Genomic DNA, 26,454 nt, shown 5'->3' on the forward strand with positions numbered 1-26,454 from the left:
GACATCAGCCAGGAACTGCTCAATCGGTCAAATGATGACCAAAACTTCTTAAAAACATTCATCGCGGGTGATGAAACCAGGGTTTATAGTTGTGATGTAGAAACCAAAGCCCTGTCTTCTCAGTGGAAGGGGCCATCTTCCCTACAAACCAAAAAAATTCATGATTCGCCCGAACTTGATGGTGATATTGATCGTTTTCTTCAATTGGGCTAGGGATTATTAATAATGAATATGTCCCCAAAGGATAAACAGTGAATGGGCGCCAGTATATAGAGTTTATGAGAAGGTTAAGACATACCATGTTGCAGAAGAGACCACAAATTTGGAGAAACAGGTCTTGGTGCTTTCATCACAATAATGCAATGGTGCAGAGATCATTCAATGTTACTGTGGTTTTGGCCAAAAACAGCACGCCAGTGATCCCCCAACCACCCTACTCTCTGGACCTTGCTCCAGCAGACTTCCCAATTTCCTAAGTTGAAATCTATCTTGAAAGGATTTCGATTTGGAACTATTGAATGCACCCAACAAAATTGTACCACAGAGTTAAAGGCTATCTCAAAAGAAGCATTCCATCTGGAAGCTGGAAATGACTTTGGGAGAGTTGTATTGGTAGCCAAGGGCTGTATTTTGAAGGCAATAAGCATGATTAAAGGATAACCAATAAAATTAAGTGTTTATTCAAGCCGTCTCATCTTTTTTGAACAGACTTTGCAGTTCTATTTTATAATTTTAAATGCAGTTGTACTTAACACTTTAAGGCTATACTTAGTGAAATTGTTTGATGTACATATTAAATGGGTTTGTGATTTTCCACAGACTTAATTTACACTTCAATGCATTTCACTAATCTGCGGTATCACCAGGTACAAGTTACACATATAGCTGATGAATATATACCCTTCGGACAGAGGAGAGGGGGGGGGGAGTAGTTGAAGGTAGGGGGTCTGGTTTTTTTGGTTAAGGAAAGGAGAGGCAGTGGTGCCTTGGTTATGACTAAGCATTGGGTCTGGTCTGGGGTATGGGAGGGATGGGGGTTTGGGGCGGACAGGTATGTAGAACCGTTGGATTTGTTTTCTCTCAAGGTCAGTTTCCTCGGAACGGAAAGGGGAGGAATGAGAGTATAATTGCTCATTAGAAAGAATCGTTTTAAGGCCTGCCAAGTGCCTTTTAATCTTGATTTGCTCGAGAGTGTCCATTTAAAATCCTTATGGGAGGATATGCTGTATTTTGGGGACAAAATTGCTATTGTGTTTAAAATCAATGAGGTGTTTTGTGCGGAGGGAATTGGAGTTTTGATTTTTGTGACACCTGACGTGTTCTTTGGCTCGTGTCTTGAAATTCCACCCAGTTTGAACAACATAAGATGTGTTGCAATTATCACATTTTTGTTGCCTGATTTAAAAAGTATTTCCTATTTGTCTTTGCCATTAACAAAGAGTTTGGAGAGAGTAATGGGTATGTAAAAGAACACTTTGAGTGTACTCAGATGGCGATTTGAGATATTATAGGAGATATCTCCTAGGAAAGGGATCAAACACCGCTTGAAGTCTTTAGAAGTGGAGGGCTGAGAGGGGGAAATTCAACTTATGGCCATTGTTTTCCACTTTCCCACCTCCCCAATAAACCCGGACCAAACCCAATGCTTAGTCATAATCAAGGTGCCACCACCTCTTCTTCCTTAAACCAAGCCAGATGAAATATCTGCTCGTTTATTTAAGGGTCTAGCTTTGGAAATTGCACCTTATCTAGAAATAATATTTAGGAGGTCACAAGGTTCCCACAGATTGGAAAATGGCTAACATAATACCAATATTTAAAAACGGAGACAAGGAGGAGTCGAGCAATTACAGACCATTTCCCTCACATCCATTTTGTGCATGATAATGGAACATATACTTGCTAGTTCAATCGTGAGACACCTCAATAATCAGAATTTATTAATGAAAAATCAGCACGGTTTCCGAAAAGGTAGATCCTGCGAGACACAACTTTCTCTTTTTGTTCATGATAATCTTATTTTGGGAGAGAGCAATGTTCCAGTGGACATGCTTTTTCTAGATTTTAAGAAATCCTTCGACAAAGTACCTCATGGTAAACTACTCATAAAGGTAGAAGTATATGGCAGAGATGAAAATATTCTTAAATTATTTTTCCAACTAGGTTTGTGTTAAAATTGAGTAGCTTCAGGCGTGATGTGGTGGAAGTCAAACATAATGAGTAACTGATCGTCTCACTTTTCCTCTCGATAAAATTTTTATTTTACGACCGGATTTCGATGTATTACATTATCATCAGGTAACAAACAGAAGTTGTGTGCTGTCTTATATACATTTAAGATTCCAGAAGGAGGGGAGAGGACATGGTAAGAAACAAGAGGTGAGGAAAGTGCTACGATCAGTTATTCATTAGGTTTGAGTTGTATCCATTGCTGGTGGCTATATTAGTAATTATTCTAAGTTCCTTATTGAAATTTGTTGGGGAAAGGGGGGTGTGCAGGAATGGTGGGCAGAATCATAGGGAATTATATTATCCGTTCATGTGGGTTTCCTGTAAATAGAGAACCCTTTTCTATTTTCTTTTATTGTAATTGCCAGATCTTAGAAGTTAATTGTGCTGTAAAATTCTTTTTCTATGGAAAAGGAAATATTTGAATAGATGGTGTTGACGTAATTGTAGGAGTCTAACTGGCACTTTGACCCTGTCCACAAAAACCTGTTTGTTTGAATCAAGCAAATAATCCCAGTGATTCCAATCAAGTGCCACTAGAATGAGGTCAAACACTTGTTATATAAATAAATGCAGTTCTACTGTCAGTGCATAATGGAGTCCAAAAATACTTTTGACTAATTGATATTGATGTATCATAGAAGAATTTGGCTATATAATTTAAAAAGTGTATGTTATTTTTTTCTATATAGAAAGAAGATGGCTTGACAAATCTTTGTCAGAAGTTAAAGGATGCAACAGACCGTCTTGAAGAAGAACAAGCTAGGTGCAGAGATCTACAAGCTCAACTAGTTGTGGCTAGAAGCTCATTATTGACTGTGGAAGCTAAATTGCAAGAATCACAAGAGATGGAACTCAAATTAAGAGTGCTTCTTAAGGATAAGGAGACACAGTTGCAAGCTGTCATGAGTGGTGGGCAAATTAAAGAGACTAATGAAATGGAGAATTCTGAGGGATTGAACATAAAACCCAAAAAGAAGGTAAGTTGTGTTTTTTTGTTCAATTATAACCATGTACATCTCTCATCTTTTTCATTGATTTTGCCATGAGATGGATTGTTAACGAGTCAGGGTCAGTAATGTCATGCTACTGTAACTTTTTGCTGGTGCTCCAGCCTGCTACATTATTTGTTGCGTATATGTTAGCATAAAAATTGCGAAATTGTGTGTAGCTTGTAGATATGATAATGGCAAACAAATGAATGGGAGGTACATCCTAAATAGATAAGAAAATACAATTCCAAAAATTATGAATTGACATTGAACATCAAGTGTGCTTAAATGAAATCTGTATAGCCAATGACCTTACAGCAAGTGTGGAAGAGTTTTGTCTCATGCTAGGGATCCCAACATGAGAAATATATTCTATCAAAACTGATACACCCTGCAATCTCACTATCATTTCCTTCTTATTCATCAGCCCTGTGAATACCCTATTCTCCTTCAAGCAAGAACAGCTATAATTTTACTATGCATCAAATACGTCATTAATTACCAATGCTGCATTATTTTAATTGGTATTACATGATGAATATGAATCCATATCAGCTATTTTTGTCTATATTCATCCTTCAACATTAATTTTAATTTTTTTGGTTTATCCTGGGTATGTGATTGATTTAGCTTTAAGACAAAATGCTCTGCTATTCTGTTGATGATAGTTCTGTTCTTCTTGAAACTGTAATATGATCCATAGAAAAAAGGCTAAAAAACAGGAAAAAATTGTACTTTCCATTGCTAAAAAAACTCAAATGAATTGCAAGGAATACTAATGGAGAGTTCATCTCTTTCCACAATCACAGTCACTTGTTTTTAATAACTATTTTGAATCATGCGTATTGAACCCAAGTATATCATGATCATATGTCAGTTATCCATGTTTTTCCATTATCCATATATCATCATCATGCATTCATTAGCATAGATTATTGAGAGTTACTGTACATGCCAAATTCCATGGAGTACCATACCCTAAAACTTAATAGAATTTATCAAGAGGTTTTAGGCATAAAATAAATATATTAAAATTTTTATCATTTTTTGCCCAAAACTGAAGCTATATTTGAATACCAGAGTGTGAAATTTTCTGACTTCTCAGAAAGAAATTTTGTAAAATTATGGAGGATGCCACATTTTGGCATCTATACCCCAAGTCAAATGTTTGGTAAGATCAAGGTGGAGTAGAGATTGATTTTAGCTCTAAAGTTAAAACGACTAATAAACGATTAAAAACTATTGGGGCAACTAAAGTTAAAACGATTCTCACAGATCCTTGCCCCTTATCAACTGTCATGGTTTGTCTGCCATAAAAATTCATGCTTTAAAAAACGTTTTCATATGATAGCAGAAAAGTGAGTAATTATGTGCTTCATTTGGGGTCATATCAAATGAAGTAGAAAATTCAGATCTCTTACTTGATCTCTATATTGTTTTATTGTGTTGTGTTGTTCCTTTCATAGTGTTTTCTTTTCTGAAGGAATTTGTTCAATTAGGAGTCCATTCAACTTTAATCAGTCATGCAGTTTGAAATCATCAGTGTGATAGTGAATGCATATTAAAATAATTAATGTCAACAACTTGTGTGCTGGCTAATATTCATTAGCTGGCCTGTTAAATCTTGGTTTTCTCATAAAATGCTTCAATGCCTTGTATGTGAAAATACTGGAAATATTAAGGAAATTTAGGGTGTGATGTTTACTTTAATATGATCTTATTTTATTTGGAGTTCCAACTTTTTATCATATAAATAGGAGCTTATGCTGTGACTTCATTGGAATGATATTAAGCTGAAGTTTGTTTATATGCTTGCATTTATTAAAAATTCTTGTCAAAAGTACATACAAATAAGAGCTTAATTTCATTTGAACTGTTCAACTGTTGATTTTTTCTTATCTGACTAGGAACTATATTTCACATGTTTGTCTGGTATGCTTGTCAATCATTTTAAAACACCTTTTAACTCATTATTTCATTGCTGTTCACATGCCCCTATTTTTGGGAAAACTTGTGTATTTGTGATTTCACCTCAGAAAATCTCAGATATCAGTTTAAAGGTGAAGTCCACACCTTGAAATGTTATTTGTGAAATAATCATATTCATTGATCATCTATCAAGTTTCAATTTTGCTTCTTTTGGAATAGAAATGAATGGCTTACCTCTGTGAAACTTTTTATTTTTCAATGTAGTGTCTCTGTACCAATGCACTTGGTCCAGCAATGTTCCAATGTCTTGATTCCATCTCGAAAATTAGATTCCTTTGGGCCTGTAAAATACCAATCCACTTTGGCTGTTAGTTCTTTGTTTGAAGAGAATCTCCATCCACCAAGCAAAATTTAGAGCTCGGGGAAGAGATGGAAATCTGATGGAGCCAAAGCAGCCGAATAAGGCGGGTGTGGCAACAATTCGTATCTTAGTTCACATATTTTTGCCATGGCAATGACACTTGTGTGTGGGAGTCTATTGTCTTGATGAAAGATGATTTTCTTCCTTGCCAAATCTGGCCTTTTTTCATGTATCTTTTGCTGTAATTGATCCAGGAGATAAGCATAGTATTGTCCAGAATTGTTTGACCAGTGGGAAGATAATGTATCAGCAGAATCCCTATCGCATCCCAGAAAACTGAAGCCATCACCTTTCCAGCCTACCGTATTGCCTTTGCTTTATTTGGTGATGGTGGATGAACATGTTTCCACTGCTTTGACTGCTGTTTTGTCTCTGGTATATAGTACCGGACCCAAGTTTCATCGTTGCAGAAAATTTGTTGGTTGCTCATAAAACAGGTCAAACATTGTTTGGAAATTTCCATCCTGATGCGTTTTTGATCCTGCATCAAGAGTCTGACCCATCTATTAGATAATTTTTCTCATATCCAATTCCAGTGTTAAATATGGTATGCCCATTCAAATGACATCCCTACAGCTTCAACAATTTCTTGCACTTTCAGTCAGCGATCCTCCGTGACCATTTCATGCACTTATGCAATAATTTCTGGGGTAGTGGCACATTTTGGCCAACCACTACATGGATCATCATCTAAGGTGCCCCAACCAAAATTAAACTTGTTTGTCTACTGGGCAACAGAGAAATACGAAGGAGCAGAGTCCCCCAGTGTGTTCTCAAAGTCTGCATGAATATCCTTTGCTTTCATACCTTCTTTACAAAGTATTTAATCACTGCTCGAATCTCAATTTTTGCCATCTTCGCAAATCACTACGTGGGAGCAACAGAGTGGCATCCGCACCACAGATCTCTTCCCAGAACACTAACTTGTTGCGTTAGTGCTAACATCTGGTGGTGATTCTGAGAACCTTTCAAACTACTCTCATATTAATTTGTGCTCTATACTAGAGGATGTAAATGAGGTGTGATTGCCTGTATGTATGTTGTATGATACTTATAAATTTTAATTGTATCATTGAGAAAATATCTTGATGCCTGAAAAAAGAACTTGGACATTTATTGGAATGTTTTAATTTTAGTGCATTAATTGGGATGCTTTTAGTGCAGTGTTTGATTAAAACTGAACTTTATTTTTTTACCAGGTATGTCCCATAAAAGAGGATATAAAAATGCTTCTACTTGAAGAGAAAAGTGGGTGCAAGTCACAAGCGAACATTTCTGCCACAAAAAGCAATTCTGATCAAGGAGATGTCAATTTGAACTCCTCAGAACTTGGAAGAAATGACTCGTCTAGAAAGATCTTAAAGCTTGTTGAAAGTTCCATTCATGAAAATCAGAAAGAACAGTGTGCATCCTTTGAGTCAATCAGATTAAATGCCTCTGTCAAAGACCATACTCTCAAAGCTTTAGAAGAAGCAGAAACACAAAATCAAAGTGTAGTAGTCGGTGAAGCTACTGAAGTTCTATGCAAATTTAGTGATACATCTTGCCAAGCCTCAAGACTGACTGTAGATCAGGAATCGTCAGCAGAATTGGTTTCCAAAATGGAAAGTGAAATGTTTCAAATGCGGAATGCCCTTAGAGAGGCTAAGGAACGTGTTTGCTTGGAAGAAATGCGTGCAAGAAAAGCTGAAGCAGATGCTCACCATTGGATGGAAGTGGCCAAAGAGCAAGAGAGAATAGCAAAATTGCCAGCAGCAGTTGTACATGTGACAGAAGACCCAAGTGAAGGGTCTTCATCTTCTGCATTATCTGGTATCCTTACTGATTTGACTCGTCAGCACAGTGAAATGTCTGACTATATTTCTGATCAGACAGGTGGAGAAGATTCTGAGCCCTCTTTGCATCAGGTAAATATTGGTAACTTAATTTTAGAAAATATCCTCCATATGATTTTGCTGTATTTCTTCCATGGAGAAATTTATTTTTTTCTTCACCTTTTACTTAGGTTGTTTTCTGTTGTAATATCTTATAGGGTAAACTATTCTCTTGCTAAGTGCCAGTCAGCTGATTTACTGGCATCTGTTGCATTTCTAAAAACGTGAAGTTGCGATTATATTAGCTGTGTATATTTACAATGAAATAGTAAACATTGTCTTTGAGTCAGGAAACTGAAAGGAATAATGTAATGTTTTGTCAATTTTCACCATCTCACATGTATCTGTAGGGAACATTTTAGAACAATTTTTTTCAAACTTGGTCATTTGGCTAATTTGATTATTTAGGATAGGAATGGAAGGGTTAACATTGAAAACATTCCATAGGCTTCGAATAACCCTGCATTTATTTATATCCATTATTGAAATAGAAAGAAAGACTCGTACTGGTACCTGATGATGCCGCAAGTCGGTGAAACGCGTCGTGCCGTATAATAAAATCTGTGGAAAAGTACGAGTCTTTCTTTCTATTTCAATAATGGATATCAATTACTTCCACGAAGTGAAGCCTGAAACAATAGAATATACTGCATTTATTTAGTTTGATGTGTATAAAGAATTCGAATCGGCCATTATACACCTAAATTAACATAAATGAATGCTACTTTGACTTCGTTAGCATAATAGACAATTCACTGCTTACTAACTCAAAGGTCATGGGTTCAAGTCCCCCCTCAAGTATATGAATTATGTTAACTCTGCTGCAGTTCATGGGGAACACCTCGATAACTGAAGACTTCTGAAAATTCTAGCAGGCACACATGCTAATGGTATTTTCTGCTAGATTAAAGAAAATTGTAATTGTATGGACATAAATAGGTGTGAGTCCCTAATACAGAATAAATAATTTTTTTTTCAATTAGAGTCATAAGTTGGTTTTGTATGAAAGCTTAATGTAAAGTGTCCAATATGTGTATGTCATACTAAGATGTAAGAACCTTTCCTAGGGTTGCTAAATCTGAAAAATCATAAATACCAGAATTTTTTAGATTGGCTAATAGATTGTTTAATTTTTTATGTTTACTCTTTTTCTCCTTCTCCCATAAGCAGGACAGTTATTACCTACAATTCTTTAGCATGTGTTCCTTCTTTCTTTATGGTTAGTTTTGTAATCCTCTGCTGTGTAGTGACCAAGATAATTTGTAATTGCCTTATTGATGGGAAATACCTTTTGAAAGTGACAATTTTCTGATATTCTTATATTGGTATGGAAATATATAATCATGCAACCCTGAATGGGGAAGGATTTGCTATTACACATTGAAGGTTGAATTCTAGTGAAAGGCTGAAAGCCAACTTCTGAACTGTAAACTGAGGATAACTGTGGGGAAAAAGCTACTCTCAGGTCTTCGACTGGGTCAGTTCCACCATTGATGTCGCCAATGTTTTGGAAAATGACTCATTTTCTGAAACATTGGCGTCGTCAATGGAGGCACTGACCTGGTGGAAGACGTAAGTAGCCTTTTCCACACTAAGGAAAAATTAATGCAGAATAACTTCCTGTAAAAAGCACATTCTAAATCATAATTATAATGTTGCATTCTAATGATTCCCTTGGGAAAATGTCAAATTAGATGACACCATGTACATAAAGTGAAACTGTGTAGAACAAATTTTATACTTTAAAAAATAAAATGTTCACCTTTTACTTTCTTTTAGTTAACAAATCAAAAAAGAAGCTCATGTGGGAGACCTGGAATGATTCCACTGGAGGTGTCAAATGCAGGGACTTACCTGAGTCCTCCTGCAGATATTTCCCCAACTTTTCGTCATGATGCCTTTTCCTCACCTGATTTGGGCATTGAAAGTGATCCAGGCCGTTTCTCCAGCTTGGAAAATCCACCAAAAACCCCCGAAGAAGTTAGGAATGGTGCCATAAAGTTTGCGGACATTCATTCATCAGCGAAAGCTATTTTTTATGGTGGCTCATTGGTGGGAAATGCTAGGACAAGTGGAACTCATTTATTAAGATCTGGAAAGAGTGCTGATAATTTGAGTGTAAGTTGTTTGGATGATCTCAGGTTAGAGAATGAGCATCTGAGACAAAGCTTGGCTGAAACTCGTAAAAACTTAGACGAGACAATGTCTAAACTAGAAGCTGCAAACCGCCGCAAAATAAATGTTGAGAAAGCAATTTGTAATCAGCTACAAAAGACACATCATATTCTCAGAAAAGCAAGGGTCAATTTGGGAGCAGATTTAAGAGAATAATGCAGTGGCTCATGTTTCTCCGTCCTATGGAAAAATACACATTGTATTTTTGTATGAATTCCAATTTTCCATTTTTTTTTAATTCTTCATGTTTCTTTCTTCTTGTCTTTTAAATATTCATGAAAAAGTACAAATGATTTTGCCATGCTTTACACTTTCATTTGGCAAAAAAGGGCTTTTCTTTTAAGTATTGTATTTGAGTCACTACCAAATGGCAATGTGATATAAATGTTATTTACTTTTACTATGTATATAGGTTTTCCTTTTTACAAGTTTGTCCTTGAGTTTCTTAGCATTTCTATGGTAAAGTTTTAAGAAATATATAGTTTTTTTTTTAACATATTACTTACTCTGTCTTGTAAACACAATGGTGCCTGTTTTAGATACGTATTTGTTGTGATGTCCCTAGGATTTGGTAAAAAATATAAGTTTGGAATATTTTTAAATAACTAAATCTGTTGCCTGAAAATAGATTTATTTTCAAATAGTGTATGTAAATAATATAGTAAAGAGATATTTTAATATTTCCAATTGCTGTACTTATTTAAATGCATCCCTCCACATTGACTAAAATATTGACTATGTGGGCATGTATGTTCAATGGCCTCCATAGAGCTGTCCTGGCCGAAGGATAAAATGAGAACAAGTTGTTTCTAGGAGAAACATTCACACAGGTACTCTCCGGACAAACTCTGAATTGGTGTTATCTCTTAATTAAAACCATGTCACACGAGTAGAGTTTATGTGAAACATTTTCACCAAAAAAAGTCCTACCTAACTCTAACAAGGTCTGTCCAAAAAGATTTGCAAATTTTGAATTTCTGCGGGTAGCGTATATTTGTTTTATGATTTTTTTATTGGCATTATTTTATGGTACTTATGTCTCTCCCTTATGCCGAAAAATTTGGCCATTTTGATTGTTCCATTAAATTTTGACAGCTGTTTTGCTGGGACGTGTTTTGGCTTGTCTTCGATTTTTGCCTGTTCCAAAAAAATGGATCAAAGAATCTGTATCCAATTTTGTGTGAAAAATGAAATTAAGTGCGCGAACGCATTCTGAATGTTGACTGTGGCATATGAAGCTACCTTGGACCAAAGCAACGTTTATCTGTGGTACAAAATGTTCTCAGAGGGCCGAGAAGATGTGAATGGCAAAGAGCGTGCCAGACGCCCGAGCACGTCGGCAACAGATGGAAACATTGATGAAGTGAAGAAAATAGTATTGGCCAACCATTGAATCACTGTTAGAGAAGTTGCTGAGGACCTAAACATATGGATTGGCTCATTCTATTCGACTTTTACCAAATATTTAGACATGACACAGGTAGCTGCAACATTCGCACCAAAATTGCTCAATTCTGATCAAAAACAGCAACGAATTAACATTGCTAATGAGGTGTTGGACTCTGTCCACAATGACCCAAATTTGCTCCAGAGGGTCATTGCTGGTGACGATTCATGGGTTTATGGAAACTAAAGCTCAATCATCCCAATGGAAGCTGCAGCACAAGCCAAAACCAAAAAAAGCGTGCCCAGTTCGGTCAAATGCGAAAGTTTTGCATATACTTTTCTTCGATTACATTGGCGTGGGGCATCATGAGTTCTTGTCACAGGGTAGTACGGTAATAAGGAATGTTACCAGCAAGTTGAGTGCAATTTGCGCGAAGCAATCCGCTACAAACGCACGGATTTGTGGAAGAACAAATATTGGCTTTTGCACCATAACAACGCCCGTGCTCACACATCATTGCTTGTGTGCAAATTTTTGGCCAAGAACAACACGCCAATGATGCTGCAGCCACCGTATTCCCCAGATCTGGCCCCCAGTGACTTTTTCTTGTTCCCAAAACTGAAGAGGCCCATGAAAGGTCGAAGCTACACTAAGATAGGCAAAATAAAAACTGCATCAAAGGAGGAGCTGGAAAAGATCACAAAAAATTATTTTTTGAAGTGCTTCGAGGAGTGGAAAAAACGTTGGCACAAATGTATAATATCTAATGGGGATTACTTTGAAGGATGGATACAAAATGGATATTCATGAATAAAAAAATAATTTTTGAAAAAAAAAACAAGTCATGATACTTTATGAACAGACCTCGTGTAGGACGTTGATGTCCTTTCGCACAATACAACTCTGTGAAAATAATCTCTTCAGGCAGCTTAGAAGGCCTTTTTGCAATACTTACCTTTCCTTCTGTTGATCAGACATGGATATTCTGACTCCTTGGAGATAAAAATTTCCTAGGAATCCTTACTCCTTCATTTTATATTTGTGCACATTTGTTGCCTACAGAATTTACGCTGGGGTACTCTTTCATTATCACCAATCATGCCTTTAAGCCATGCTCACTTTCATTTGTTAGTTACTTCAAACTTTTCATAAAAATAGTCTCTACCCTTAAGTCTTGCAATTTGTGTACAAGTTCACATACAAGTCATGGTTGGATGTGAGTGTTAATGAAATTTGAGACACTGATGGGACTCATTTCAAGAATCTGAGAGTTTTAGCAAATGATGAATCACTGATCTGAGCTTTACTGTCAAATGGCTATAATACATGCAGCAATGTAGCATGTCATCAATCAGTAAATGTTAAAAACAGTATTATCATATAAGGAAGTTTTACACTGATAATCCCCAGTGGAAGCATCATGAGCATTCAAGAAGAAGATGATATCTTAATCCAAAGGCGGACAATCTTTTTCATCTACTTCAATGCATGAAACATGCAAAGAATAATTGATGTTGTGTATTTCGAAAAGTTATTAAAATGGCAGTGTATACTAAGAATTAAATGCTAGGGAAGACCATACACATATATGTATCTGAAATAGTGTATTCTCATATCTGTACTAAGTCGCATACAATATGCTATGGGTATGACATTATTCAATCTGTACTGCCTTGTTGGTGCCCTCCCTCATTTAAAATATAATTCAATGTTAAAAATTGTAATATGTTTGTTGTCACTTATGTAGAATTTTTCTCAATATAAATGTAGAATCTTCAATGCAACAATTTCAGAGTGTAAAAATCATTCGCCTTAGTCAAGGCGAATGATTTTTACACTCTGAAATTGATCCATTGAAATGCACATTAGCAGATGACTCCGTTAAAAGTTACTGTTGCGGCATCTCCCGCAGTTTCTTTGGAAAATGTAGAATCTTTTTTAGATTTTAGAAAATATTAATATCCTGGAACAGCTGTTTTGAGTGGCAACCCATTGGAGCTCTGAAATTTTGCAAATTATTCCAGTCTTTGGCATATGCTTTATTTAATCTTCTTAGATGGAAATCCTTTACATTTGTTCAATAGGCTAATTTACATAGTGATGACCCTAAAGACATTTTAGCCCAAGAGCTGCTTCTCTAAAATAACCTTTTCTTTCAAAAGTTGCTGAATATAGAAATACTTAACCCAAGATGAAGAGGGAAACAAAAATGTTTCTTGGTCCTGTTCATGGCCCCAGGAACCAGTAAGACATTATTATAATTGGTATTCTACTGATTAAAGTACCTTGATTTCAGGTGGACAAAGACTACACCATTGCTCAACAATACATTAACTTGTCTCTCCCACCAAAACCTAACCTGACATCCAACACTACAGTAAGTCACTCTTCAATTCCACACACTTCTTTCCTCCCTAAATTCCATCCTGCATGCCTATCCTATTCCTTCTCCAGTGTGATATTACTAACCAATTGATTGAAACCATACAAAAATATGGAATGATATACATTTCATGTCAATAATTTGTAATACCTGTTCAACTAGTTTTGAAAGGGTTAGTAGCCAGCACTCCCAATTGAAACAAGCTATAATTTCAGGATCCCGTGGACAAATTGTGATTTGCAGACAAAGTGCAGTCTATGTTCTACATATGATTATTGTCACGAAGGCACGCCAAATTCTTACAGTAGCATCCAAGAAAATTATATGAAAAACTTAAAAACAAGTGTGCTGTTTTAAAACTTTTATTATTATGTGAATTTATGGATCTTTACAAAATAATTAAATATCCATATGATCTAATTTTTGACTTTAAAGGTCATTGGAGCATTTCTAAGGAATTATTTAAACTTTTCTTTTGTTGATCTATCATTTCATGAATTAGTAATTTTTTCTCTATCTTTTGCCATGTCCATAATAATCTAGCATATTTGTTTACCTTCTAGCCAAAAAAATCTTGTGCATGCCTTATAATTATTGAAGACAGTGCTAATCATATTGACCTTTCTCTGTTCCCGATGAATTGGTCAAGTTGTTTTCCATTGTTTGAAAATGAGAGGCTACGCTTCCTATAAAACCATATCTATGATTTTCAGGAGGGAAGGGTTTTTGAGTGCCCTCACGAATGTACAAAGGCTATCATGATTTTGTTGCACGTGTGACACCCATTAATATTCTTCAAAAGAGCCACAAATTGTTGAGTAAAAGGAAAATGTTTTGTTTACAAATACGGCAGCCAAGAAAATTTGATTTACGGTGTAACATGAATTTAAATCCGCCGCATGAAGGCAGAAATTATGGGAACATGATAACATTTAAGTTGTTATAATCCACGGTATCGACAGTACTTGTCTCAGGGTTTGAAGCCACGAGTTGGAAATGAATAGGTACGTATGACATTTAGAACGAAAAAATAACCAGTGAAAAAACTTAGCTGGAAGAGTTACTATGCTAATCTAGCTGGTTCCTCCTCCGGCACCTTATCTAACCATATTAGAGAGAATCTCATTACACATTTCAAGTCATTTTAGAATCACGTAATATTTAAACGAGAGAGTTTCTATTCCCTGCAAGTCATCAAAACATGTTGATTTTGTTTACCACGCCAATGTTGCCAAGAGATTCTGAATTGTTATTTGGATTAACCGTTTGACCATTTCTATTACTGATGAAGTACATAACATAAAAATTTAAAGCTGTCAAAAGGATTTAAACGTAGGAAGGAATCAAGAAAAATTTAATAAAAAAAGTTTTGCACAATGAATTGATTCGAATTTTTATAACTTCGAAGATTGGCACCCGAAATATAGCACTTCGCACTAGCATTATTTCAACAATTATTAAACAACTACTTGGCTTATTAACGCGCCCTATCATCGTGTTAGTAAAACAACAGTTGATGAAAAAAACTTCGCGGCCTTAACACCGGCGTTAGACAGGAATCAGGCGAGGTGTGTACTCATCGAGAGAATTTCATGACTTACAGTTCAATCTACTGAGTCGCTCTCTGAACCGAATCCGTCACGTTGTACCCAACACTCCCGATTCTGCATGGTGGTAACTCGACAACTATTTTTAAAGAGGCAGGAAGGTAGGACAAACGTTCTTTTAGGCATTTGGTTTGTGCATAAGAGGATATGCACAATAGGAGCCGATAAATTGTAAGAAGATCTTAATTTGTTCTCTTTGGATTCGTTGTATTACAAAAGGAATAGCTTTCTCCGTAACATGGAGAGTGCTAAGATGGCCACAACTAAAACGCCGATATCAACCTTAAACGAGTATATGTTCAGATATGGGCAAACACCACATTATCAGATTGTACAAAGCTCTTCTGGGCATGATACGATTTTTAAATTTGTTGTCACCGCGGGAGATGTTAAAGGTATAATTAATCTTGGACGAAACATTCCAGCGATTTTGAATAGATCCCTTGGGTGTGCTATAGTTATGTTCTGATAGTACTGCCATAAATTGAGAGACTATTCTAAAGATAAGTTTGATATTCTAGCAGTCGGTTGTGGACGCTCCAAGAAAGAAGCAAAACACAATGCAGCACAAAAGGCCTTGGACACGCTCGCAAATTCTGACAGTCTTGTCCGTGCACAACTTTTGCTTACGAGTGGTGTTACATCTGAAAGGTGGGTGCATTGTAACAACTGCCGAATTTTTTAATAAATATCAATCAATTATTTTTTTGTGATATACTTTAATCAAATGTAATAGTAAATGGTATATTTCATCATCCTATTCAGATCATTTGACCTATGGCGAAGAAAAATATATCAACAAATAATATCTATTATTCGTTACTTTGCTTTATTTATGTGACATATTTATTTTGAGCGCTCTTTGTAATTGTGTGCCGGCCATAAGTTTACACTGAATGCAATGAGCAATCAATCGCTACCCCCATCTTGCACAAGATTCGAAACAACGAAGTGAATATACCACCAACTCGTCATATTTATTTATTTATATATATATTAGTACAGGAACATCGGAGTATATAGGCAATACTCATATTCCTGTATCATATCGTGAAACCTGGGATGATCTTTTCACACCTAAAGATGAATGTGTTGTTTTGATCATTCATAATTCGTTTTTGTTGAGGAAAATTTATCCCTAGAAACTAGTAGCCGATAGCCAATATGTATGTATGAAGCAATACTAAAGCGAATTAATTTACATTGACCTTTGCTACATGTACCATTAGTTTGTAAATAAGTTAAAAATGAAATTCGTAGAGAAATCCATTAATCATGGTCAGGAAAACGTAACGTCTATTGGAATATCTGCGTAGCACGTAGCTACCCAATAAAAATACAACGCACATATTCTCTTTCCTCAGTTTCTTGTTTTAATCTAACTAACATAATTTCACTTTAAAATTACTTATGAATTCAATGAGCTTTTCTTTTAATCAACTGCTGTGTATAGGCAATCTAGTGTACGGTTCCTCCCTTCACGTGGACAATCACCATATTCCTTTTTCTTGTTGCATCTGTAATAACTTCTTTCTTGTGAACCTGTTGACATCCCAGTGTGTTGCAATAACTGATTCAGTTTTTCATCTGAATGAGGCTTGTAGGAATAAATTAGCATCCATTCCATTGTAAATTGTTTCTATTCTGAAATAATCCTAATGCAGTAGCTTCAGCGATCTCCAGAAAATTACCAATTCCTTTTGGACAAGTTTCAATCGCGACGCTTACAAAAAGAAACTAAACTCATACCTCTAAATAATAAAATCCGTTTGCAACATCAGTAAAAACTTAAAAAAATTGACTGATATTCTTTGTGGTTAAAATGTTGTGTATTCATTAGTGTGTTGTTCTATTATTGTCGCTCATTACGTTATGTTGTTCTATATTATTGTTATCAATGTCTGTATGCACCTACAATAAGAAAATAAATCTTTGTTAAAATAATTTATTTTAGAAAAAATCGTTTTTAGGGACCATCAAAAACCTTATATTGTTAAGGTTTAATGTATTGAGTGATTGTTTTATAGATTAATAAGTTAGAATAACAGTTAAATAAAAATTACCATATCCTTTTCTTTTCAAAATTGGTATGCATGTATGTTTCATGTAAACACTTAAAAACTATAAATTATGATTTTTTTAGTTTTGAGATCAACTATGGTAAAATAATTGCTAGATCTTATTAAAAGTTTCCTGAAAATATGCGGTAGGCTTAACATGGAGTATATTTTGATGTAATGCTTGAACAGGAAATTGAATATTGTAGTACAGTCCTTAATCTTTTCTACTTGGTATATAACCCTTTGAAAATCATGGGAATATAGAAAAAAAATAGGTTTGAAAGAAGTAAATATAATCGTAAAAAATACCTCAGAATGATACATAATTTAACTGGAAGCCTTACAGCATTCAAAGTTTCCTTATACACCATTGTCTTTGTAAACAGAAACAAGTCCGTGGTAAATTATATATGAATATAAACACGTAAAAACCTTCTCAAAAATCTATCTGGGTTAAACTACGAACTCTGATGGTATATGTGAGAGATTGATAAGTAATTTTTTTCCTGCATCTAACATCTTTTAAAAAAATGAGTGGAATTTTTATTGCTTTAAATTTAGATTCTCAACGTTAGAGAGCTGGTCAAGGCCTCATATTAACATCTTTGGAATGCGTTTTAAAATTATAGGATTATACCCTCACAGCAAAAGTTCATCTTATCTATAACCAAATTAAATCTGCCATGGATATTCATTATGTCTATTGAATATGCAGATTATGTACATTAGGTATCCAAGCATGTATGTACAATGTATATCCATAAAACATATGGCAGAATGGCTTCAAATACATCCTCCAGGTTCGGTATTCATTTCATTAAGACAAACAGTTTTTGGAGAATACCATGGTATTGAATTTTATAGTGAAATTATTGTTAATAAAATTTTAACAATAATATAGCTCTGGATGCCTTATAAACACTATATCCACCGACATGTCCATTGATCTCAAACCATGGAAATACATGTGTATGTAGCAGCAACATTTTTAAAGGAGTTTTGCTTTATAAAATAGGAAGTTATGTTGCCACACCCTGTATATACATTAGCTACAAACTTATGGATTGAATATTTAGTATATATTTTGGATATTTATGGAATATTTGGTGCAGTGTTTGAAATTTACATGGCATGAAAAGTTTTTAAGTCTGAGAAAATACATTTTATTTTACTTTCTTCAACAATTCCTTGCCATTAAAAAATGACATGAAAACTAATTAAAAAAAAATATATTTGAAATACAATGCATTTTCATAATTTAAATGCCCTGTAGGAGCTTGATTTAAAAATTAACGTGACAGCCTGCAAAATAAAGTGCGAGACCTCTCTGCCTAAAGTTTTCCGGTTCATATTATCTCTCTGTTCTTGTGAATGTTTAAACTCTTCCTGGTTCTGGAATGGGCCTCCTCCCATGAGGATATCATTGTGGTGCACACAAAAAATATCAGGTGTTGCAGAGTATTTGAATGGTACAGCTGGACCATGGGAATGGAGGAAAGCCACTTCAACTTCTACCTTACTACAAATTAATTGAGAACATACCCCACCCTCCAGTGGTCACCATGTCACAAAATCAATGATTTCTTTGAGGTCTAGCATATCATTTCTGCCTCCCTCCAAGATGCTGAGAAGGAACATGGTCTAGTGAGCACTTAACTCTGTCACTCTTGTTGGTATGCAGATTCACCTACACATGCCCTTCTGTTCATGAGACTCCTAATATTCCTCCTATGAGGCATTTATAACAAAGATTATTGTCTTTTACTGGTTAAGGAATTATAATTACAGTAGACTTAATAAAAAGGGAAATTAGTTGGTTTTCCCGTTGGCAGATTATTGTAAGGTAGGTAAAAATTTCATTGCTACCTATGCTTGCACCAATGAACTGGTGCAGTTAACTCAAGGCCAAGCCTCCATACAAATTCTGATGGTTGAAGAGTAATCTTATTAATGATTGCTCTCCAACCATCAGCATTGCAAGACCAGGTTGAAATTGGTTCTTGTGATTTTAGATGCAAACTTGGGTTTCCTCTGCTGGTAATTTATTTCCTTTTATACGAGCGGTAGTTCTTCCTGTACTTAGAAAATGCATTTTCAAGGCTTAAAGTCATATATTTACTGATAAACATATGAAATAGATCTGATAAATATGACCTCTACCCTGTGTACACTACTGCATGCACCAAGGATTTTTTTCTGCTTGCTCGGAACTCCTAATTTTAAATTAATGTTTAGATAAGGGATTTTCCTTGAGAGGAGGGAATCATGCCATAACTGTGATTGCCCCATGGCATTCCTGCAAGAATGTTTTATGCACACATTCATTGCATAGCATTTCCACAGTTCTTTTTCCGGTTGTTTCAGTTACATGGTTAAAGACAATGACTATAACTGTGCTAAAAAATGTTCGGTAGAAACATTTTCATGTTGGTAAATGAAATTGCATTGCCCTAGGGAAACATCATATTGCCACCTGGGTTAGTGAAGTAGATGCCATGCTTGTGTACTAATCTAAAGGTCATTGGTTTGAGTCCTGATTTGGGGTTGGTTATCTTTCCATCTCCCTTCAAAAACCATAAATGAAATAGTGGGTGCCACAAATCAGAAATATTTGAGGAAGATACCACAACATTAAAAAATACATTGTTTTAGTCTCATGTATCAAATATTTGTAACATTTTGAAACATCTCTTTTGAGGAAAAGCTATAACATAGTAGCTTGTTTGTCATTAAAAGTTTGAAGGGCAGTATTCCAAAATGTTGTTTCTCCTAAAATATTTAGGTTAACCACCACCTCTGATATATCTTCAGCAGACAGGCTGGTGTTCTGAAACACACCTCATGCTCTAAACATCATCACTGACTCTACTCCCTCTTGTTTTTGAGGTTTATCTGCGCAAGCGTTTAACTGACCTTGAAAGGTTAAAGTTTTTTGTGGCAACTGTATAATCTCATGTTGAAAATGAGTGTGTATTCCTAAAGCAATGAATGATTGGGATGGATTCCTATTTCATTACGATGGTGACAACACATTTTTGACTGTGCCATGGATAGAATTAGTTGAAAAGCCTTTTTAAATTTATTTTTTATTTGAAAGAGTTGTTCATGTACAGAAATGCTTACAATTTATAATTGGTATATTTAACAAAACACAGAATAAGAGACATATGCATACAAACTTCAACAAAAGCAATGGTAACAAAATATTAGAAAAATGTTGAAATAGAAGGTTCTAATTCCTTATTGGAGGAATGGGCTTGGGTGGTCAGGTATTTAAGGACAAAGAAAACATCAATGAAGTTGGGAACTGAATGGAGGAGAGGAGAGAAGCGGAAAAAGAGTGAGCCTTATTGAATGATAATCTAGGAATGCGTACACGAGTAAGGAGTGGTGATAGGTAGGTCCAGATGGTACTTTCTCAAGTATATCCAGGAAAGTTTAAGGCTATCAATGATGGCGTTAATAATAATATAAATGAATTTTAAGCCTGTGATTGGGAAGATAATTGATGGTGAGTGAAAACAGAATGCCACTGGTGGATATATTGTAAATAATGGGAACTCTTGTTCCATTCTCACACTCAAAAAATTAGTTACACATTCATGAGTTCTGATTATAGGTGGCACTGGCATTGAATGGGAGAGCAGTAGGAAAATAATTGGTATAAAATCGGTTGAAAAGTAGGATTTTAGTGCATGAGGATATCTTATATATGTGAAGTAGTATAGGGGGTCAGAGAGAGAGAGATTGTTTTTTTTTACTGCCTGGACATGGTCAAGGAAATTTTATTTAATATCTGTTAATATGCCAAGATCCTTTATTGAGAACTTGTGGTTCAATGGCATGGAATTAATGGAGTTGTGGTTGTTAAAACAATATTTTTAAGGGAGATAAACGTAGCCCTTAACTAAGTTGGGTAGAGGTTAGGTTTCCAGAAATTACACCATTCTGAGATACTATTTAGAGTATCCTGAAGATCGAATCATTCTGCAGCACTATGTATTTGTTTAAATATCCTGCATTCATCAGCATAAAGTAGACTGAACTTGGGAGAAAGAAATGGGAATGTTGTATAGTGAAATTGCATAAGATGGCATCAAGCTGTGTCAGGTCAGTAATTAAATTCAGAGCATAGTGTTGAAAGATTGCAAGTTAGTGACACATGATGGGCCAGAAAGGAAGCATGTTGGTTGATAAACAGAAAAGGAGGCAGAATTCAATATTAATAGCATGAGACAAATTGAGAATCAACAAGAATTGATGATGAATCAGGAGTTATACTTTGTGTATTGTAGACAAAATTTTATCGTAAAAATTATTATGGCCGTAAAAGTTGGAAAAACATCATTTTTTAATCATTCTATCAATCTATTTCTTACATTTGCTGCCCTGCTCAGTCTGGTAAAGTGACATTCTACAATTTATTTATTTATTTAACTAAAACTTTCTTTGAGAGTTTAATATTTTAAAAATTCATTATTTTATGTATTGTTTTTAATTTTTCCTTATTTTTGCTCAAAAAATTGTCATGGTACCGTGAAAAAATGGTGTTAAATTGAAATAGCTGTTACTCAAGTGGCACATCATTAATCCAGTTCTTCATTGAGCTGGAAAGAGTTGCATTTTATAATACCAATTATTTCTTCTTACATCTCTAGGGAGTAATGTCTAGGTGAGGAGAATCTCAACCTCTTTGTTAAGGAATGTTTTGGAATACAGCCCTATCTAATGAATTTTAGCTCGCTAACTCTGGCCCTGGCACAGAAAAGTATATGGTATTTTCCCTAAAGCATAAACTTGCTCAATTATTTCTATCTCTGTCTCGGGTTCTTTCAGAGAGAATTTATTCGCTTGTGTCTAGAGAATGTGAAAATATTTACAGTATCAAGGGATTAATTCATTAGCGATAATGAATATTCAAAATTCATTCCTGTAGGGCTTGCTCTTAGTTTTGAGGATGATGTTTTGGATATTTTTGCTAAATAATGGGGAATTTGAATGCCAAAATTAAATTCAGGTGCACATGATTTGGATGAAAAGTATAAGGAGCAATATTTTCCTGACATGACTATACATCGCTGAGCGCTAGCTTTTCCTGACACTGTTTATACGTACCTTTTAAATGATTTTGATAATTTTCTCCAATGTTTTCACTCAGCTCTTCTCAATTCAGCCCATTTGTTTTGCTTTAATCATGGAGTCATTTCATGAACATTACTCTTACTCAAATTGCTTGAATATGCTAGATGAATGAGTTTATCAGGACTATGTCTTATGAGAATTCCTTGAGTTGAAAGGGGGTGATTTGGTCAAGGTGCTCTCATATAGCTGCTTTACACCTTATTGGGATTGACCCAAGGAAATCTAAAATTGACCCAAAGAAATCTTCTGGCCAAATTCCTTCCTCATTAACACTGTTTACAAGTTTAAAGAACACCTTCCTTCCATTTTTCCCTTAGCCATTTAATAATTTCATGGGGAGGCTATCTATTTCTCCTGCCTTGTTCAATTTCATACCCCTCTTTCTCCCTTGCTATCCAGCATTTCTAGAGCCAAGCTCTTCTTGTCAATGTCACATCCCCTTTCTATTTCTTAACTTGCTGGCCGTATCTTTGCCATAAAACTCTTCTATGTATATTTTCCACCTGCCCTGGTTCTATTCTGACTCTATTAATAACTTTTATGCCCTATTTATTATTGTTATCATAGTTTTCTCCTTGCTAAATTCTTATATAAGGCTTCTTTTCTCTGGAGATGCAAACCCTTCAGCTTGCAGGACTCGATTGCTCTCTCTGTGATTATTCCTTAACATACTCACCCACCTCTCTCTTATCCTTCCCGTTACAGATTTCTACATTTCAATCCCCTACCACTCAAAGACATTCCCAATTAATTCTTCAATCATTGTTCATGCAAACTCTACTTCTCCCTTGTGGCTACTTACTCGTATGAACTACTGGATTGCCACTTCGTCTGTCAGGTCTGTTTTTATTGCTACCATTAGAACTCTGTTGCCTATCTGTTTGACATTCACAATCCTGTTACTCCGATTTCTTAATCAGTGTTTTGACCACTCCACATCGATTCTCCTCCCATCCCCCTAATATAAATTATCCTCTTAAGTATCGCTTCATCAATTCCCACTGCCTATCACTTCTTACACCACCCTAATATGTAAATACTTTATTTCTCCATTTCTCTCTTAATTTTATTTAGCAATCATGCCTTCATCATTGTTCTAGCAATCAATGCACCAATCTTAACCATTGCAGTTCTCTTCTGAGTCATCTTTCGCATTACCTCCAGCTCAGTTGTACAGGACTTCAACATGATACTGATCGTGGAGGCCTTGCCTCTGCTGCCCCGGGCATACTTATCCCAGTTGGCCCGGTTCCCTAGTTTACAGGATTCACTATCTCTTTGTTACTACAGTCCATATTATCCTAGGAAAGATTATTGAGGTGGTTTCCCAATGTCTGCCTCAGTATTGAGTGTTTTTAACCTGGCATAATCACTGAAATGGTATCTCCATTGGCATTAGATACCATTGCCGTCATATCACCAAGAAATATGTGGGACACTGCTTTGTCCGACTCCTATCCTTAAACCTACCTGACATGGATCACTACCAGGAGCAAATTTTATTGACCCTGCTTGTGTAGTTGTTTGAGTTGTTGGAAGGCATATCTTCTTCCATCACAAGGTTATAGTCCATGGGACAAGAAGCCATTCGTTGCACTTCGCATTTTTATCTATCAAGAAACGATAATTTTAGTACACATTTTTATATAGAAATGTTGTTTTCATATCTAAATGTTCTTTAGGATTGTTACACATGGTTACTATTGTAAGTGATATTTTATTTTATGTTTAACTCCTACTTGCACAAAACTCCATGTGCCTTCTGACACAAACCTTTTGAATGAGCATCCACTGTATTTCATCCATTGTGTATGCTTTATTAAATGAAAATTTCTACTGCAGAAATGGTAATGTTTTGAAATTACTAATTTACAGGCTAGCCAGTGCTGTGGATGGTGAAGCTTCTGGCTCTGTGGCTGTTTCCCCTTATGCTGAGAAAGTTAATGAAAACTCAGTGGGTGCACTGGCTGAGCTTTGTGCTCAAAACCAGTTAGATGAGCCAGTTTATGAAATTTGTAGAGAAGAAGGTCCTGCTCATTCAAAAACATTCACCATGTGTTGTAAGGTCCTGACACTGAAAGAGCAAGGTGAGTTTTCACCTCCTTTGCTCTAATATTGATTTTTTCTTGCATGTGATGTAATAGATTTTTGCTTTACAAGCTTTTCCCATGATAATATTTTTTTAAAAATAGCTATGACATTGAACATAGAATGCTCTTGTCACACAGCTAAAGTTGTTCTCAGGATCATCAACGAAATAATAGAAAGTAGGGCAAATGATTACTCAAGGGATGATCAGTTGGGTTTAGGATGGGGACAAGTACATATGATGCCGTTGCAGTAATGAGAGGATCACTAATCGAGAGGAATATAGAATACAATCAGGACGTATTTGCCTGTTTCGTAGATTTCGAAAAAGCATTAAATAGAGTGAATTGGGAAGAATTAATGAGTATATTGCAGAAGATATGAATAGATTGGAGAGACAGGAGGCTCATCTGCAATCTGTACATGTCTCAAGCTACTCAGGTGCGAGTGGAGAATGGAGAATTCGCATGGACAGTGTTAGGAAGAGGTCTGAATGGGCAGGGTTGCCCATTATCACTGTTGCTGTTTAACATTTATGTGGAAGAAATGATTAAAGAGGCATGGGAGGAACTGGAGATAGGAATGAAAGTAGGCGGGGAATTCGTAAAATAATTTAGGTTTGCTGATGACCAAGCTTTAGTTTGTCAGTCAGCCAAGGGGCTGCAAGCATTGCTGAGTGAATTGGAAATTCAGTGCGACAGGTATGGGATGAGAATCAATATTAATAAAACAAAGGTTATGTGATTTTCTAGAAAGAAAAAGGCCAAGCTTAACATTAAAATAGGAGGGCAAAAACTATAGCAGGTAGAACAGTTTACGTATCTCGGTAGTGTTTTGGACCAACACGGTCAAAGTAGTAGGGACGTAAGGAGAAGAATTGCATTAGGCAAAGAGGCTTTCACAAGGAGGAGGGAGTTAAGTAAGGATATTTAGAAAAAACTCATAAAAAATTATATATGGAGCATAGGTATATACAGTGCGGAAACGTGGTCATTGAAGGAGGAGGATAGAAATAGATCGGAGGCTTTTGAAATGTGGGTGTGGAGAAGCAAGTGCATCAGCCCTCTGTGCTCCATCAATGAGTAATTTGAGCTGGACTTCAAAACTGTTGCATTTTAGATGTATAGTTGTCGATTCTTAACCTGCTCGCCATCTTGTAATAAAATTGTACTGTTTAACAACTTCCACATGGATATCTCCATGGAATGAATAAATAAATATTATTATTATCATGTGTTAGTAAATTAGCAAGAGAACAAATTGCTTCCTTTGTAGTAGCATGTGGTGAATGACCCCATAACTCAATAACATAATGCAAATGACATTGAACGAAGGCATGGTAAACTGTTAAAGAATTTACATTTGACATGAGAAAGTTGAGCTTTCTTAGCACACAAACAGCCTTACTCAGTTTATTACAGATCTGATTGATATGGGTCTCCAAGCTACGTTTTGTATCAATATAAATAAGTAGTATTTTAACAATTTTATTTTCATAATTTTTGTTTTAAGACTGCATACAATATGATGGGTTTTTTTAGCAATCAAATGTAAATGACTATTATCAAACAATTCCTAAGCCTGTCTATGGGCTTCGCTAGATAGTACCATTTACTCTTCCAATTGTCGATTTTTGTATGAAACTAAGGTCATCGACATACGAGGTCTGTTAAAAAAGTGTTGCGACTTTTGTGTTTTTTCAAAAATTATTTATTTATTCATGAATATCTATTTTTCCCCCTTCAAAGTAATTCCCATTAGATATTTTACACTTCTGCCAATGTTTTTTCCAATCTTTGAAGCACTTCAAAAAATCATTTTTTGTGGTCTTGTTCAGCTCCTCCTTCGATGCAGTCTTAATCTCATCAATTGTAGCGTAGCGTCGTCCTTTCATGGGCCTCTTCAGTTTCAGGAACAAGAAAAAGTCACTGGGGGCCAGATCTGGGGAATACGGTGGCTGAGGCATCATTAGTGTGAGGTTTTTGGCCAAAAATTCGCACACAAGTAACTGTGTGTGAGCAGGGGCGTTGTCATGGTGCTAATCAAGCCAATATTTGTTCTTCCACTAATCCGGGCATTTGTGGCAGATTGCTTCATGTAAATTGCACATAACTTACAGGTAATATTCCTTAATTACCATTCTACCCTGTGGCAAGAACTCATGATG

The 26,454-nt window shown here is 35.6% G+C and overlaps 2 protein-coding genes across 4 annotated transcripts in view; both read left to right on the top strand.

Moving 5' to 3' along the window:
- Positions 1-10,307, top strand: part of LOC139691812 (centrosomin-like) — a 68,878-nt gene extending 58,571 nt beyond the window's left edge. Inside the window, exons 15-17 of the mRNA XM_071589692.1 lie at positions 2,922-3,209; positions 6,771-7,478; positions 9,225-10,307. Of these exons, the coding sequence (XP_071445793.1) occupies positions 2,922-3,209; positions 6,771-7,478; positions 9,225-9,776 (1,548 nt within the window). The 3' untranslated portion in view covers positions 9,777-10,307. The remainder of the gene's footprint in view (positions 1-2,921; positions 3,210-6,770; positions 7,479-9,224) is intronic.
- A 4,626-nt stretch (positions 10,308-14,933) lies between these two features.
- The window catches only part of LOC139685728 (protein Loquacious-like), a 28,631-nt gene continuing 17,110 nt past the window's right edge, over positions 14,934-26,454 (top strand). The window contains exons 1-4 of one of the 3 annotated variants that reach the window (XM_071582794.1): positions 14,934-15,098; positions 15,217-15,392; positions 15,522-15,648; positions 24,075-24,286. In XM_071582794.1, the coding sequence (XP_071438895.1) occupies positions 15,236-15,392; positions 15,522-15,648; positions 24,075-24,286 (496 nt within the window). In that variant the 5' untranslated portion in view covers positions 14,934-15,098; positions 15,217-15,235. The other 2 variants (XM_071582776.1, XM_071582785.1) reach the window with 2 other exon arrangements.

This window comes from Hetaerina americana, unplaced genomic scaffold, assembly GCF_022747635.1.
Source record: "Hetaerina americana unplaced genomic scaffold, ioHetAmer1.1.p SCAF_1, whole genome shotgun sequence".
Taxonomy (NCBI): Eukaryota; Metazoa; Arthropoda; class Insecta; order Odonata; family Calopterygidae; genus Hetaerina; species Hetaerina americana.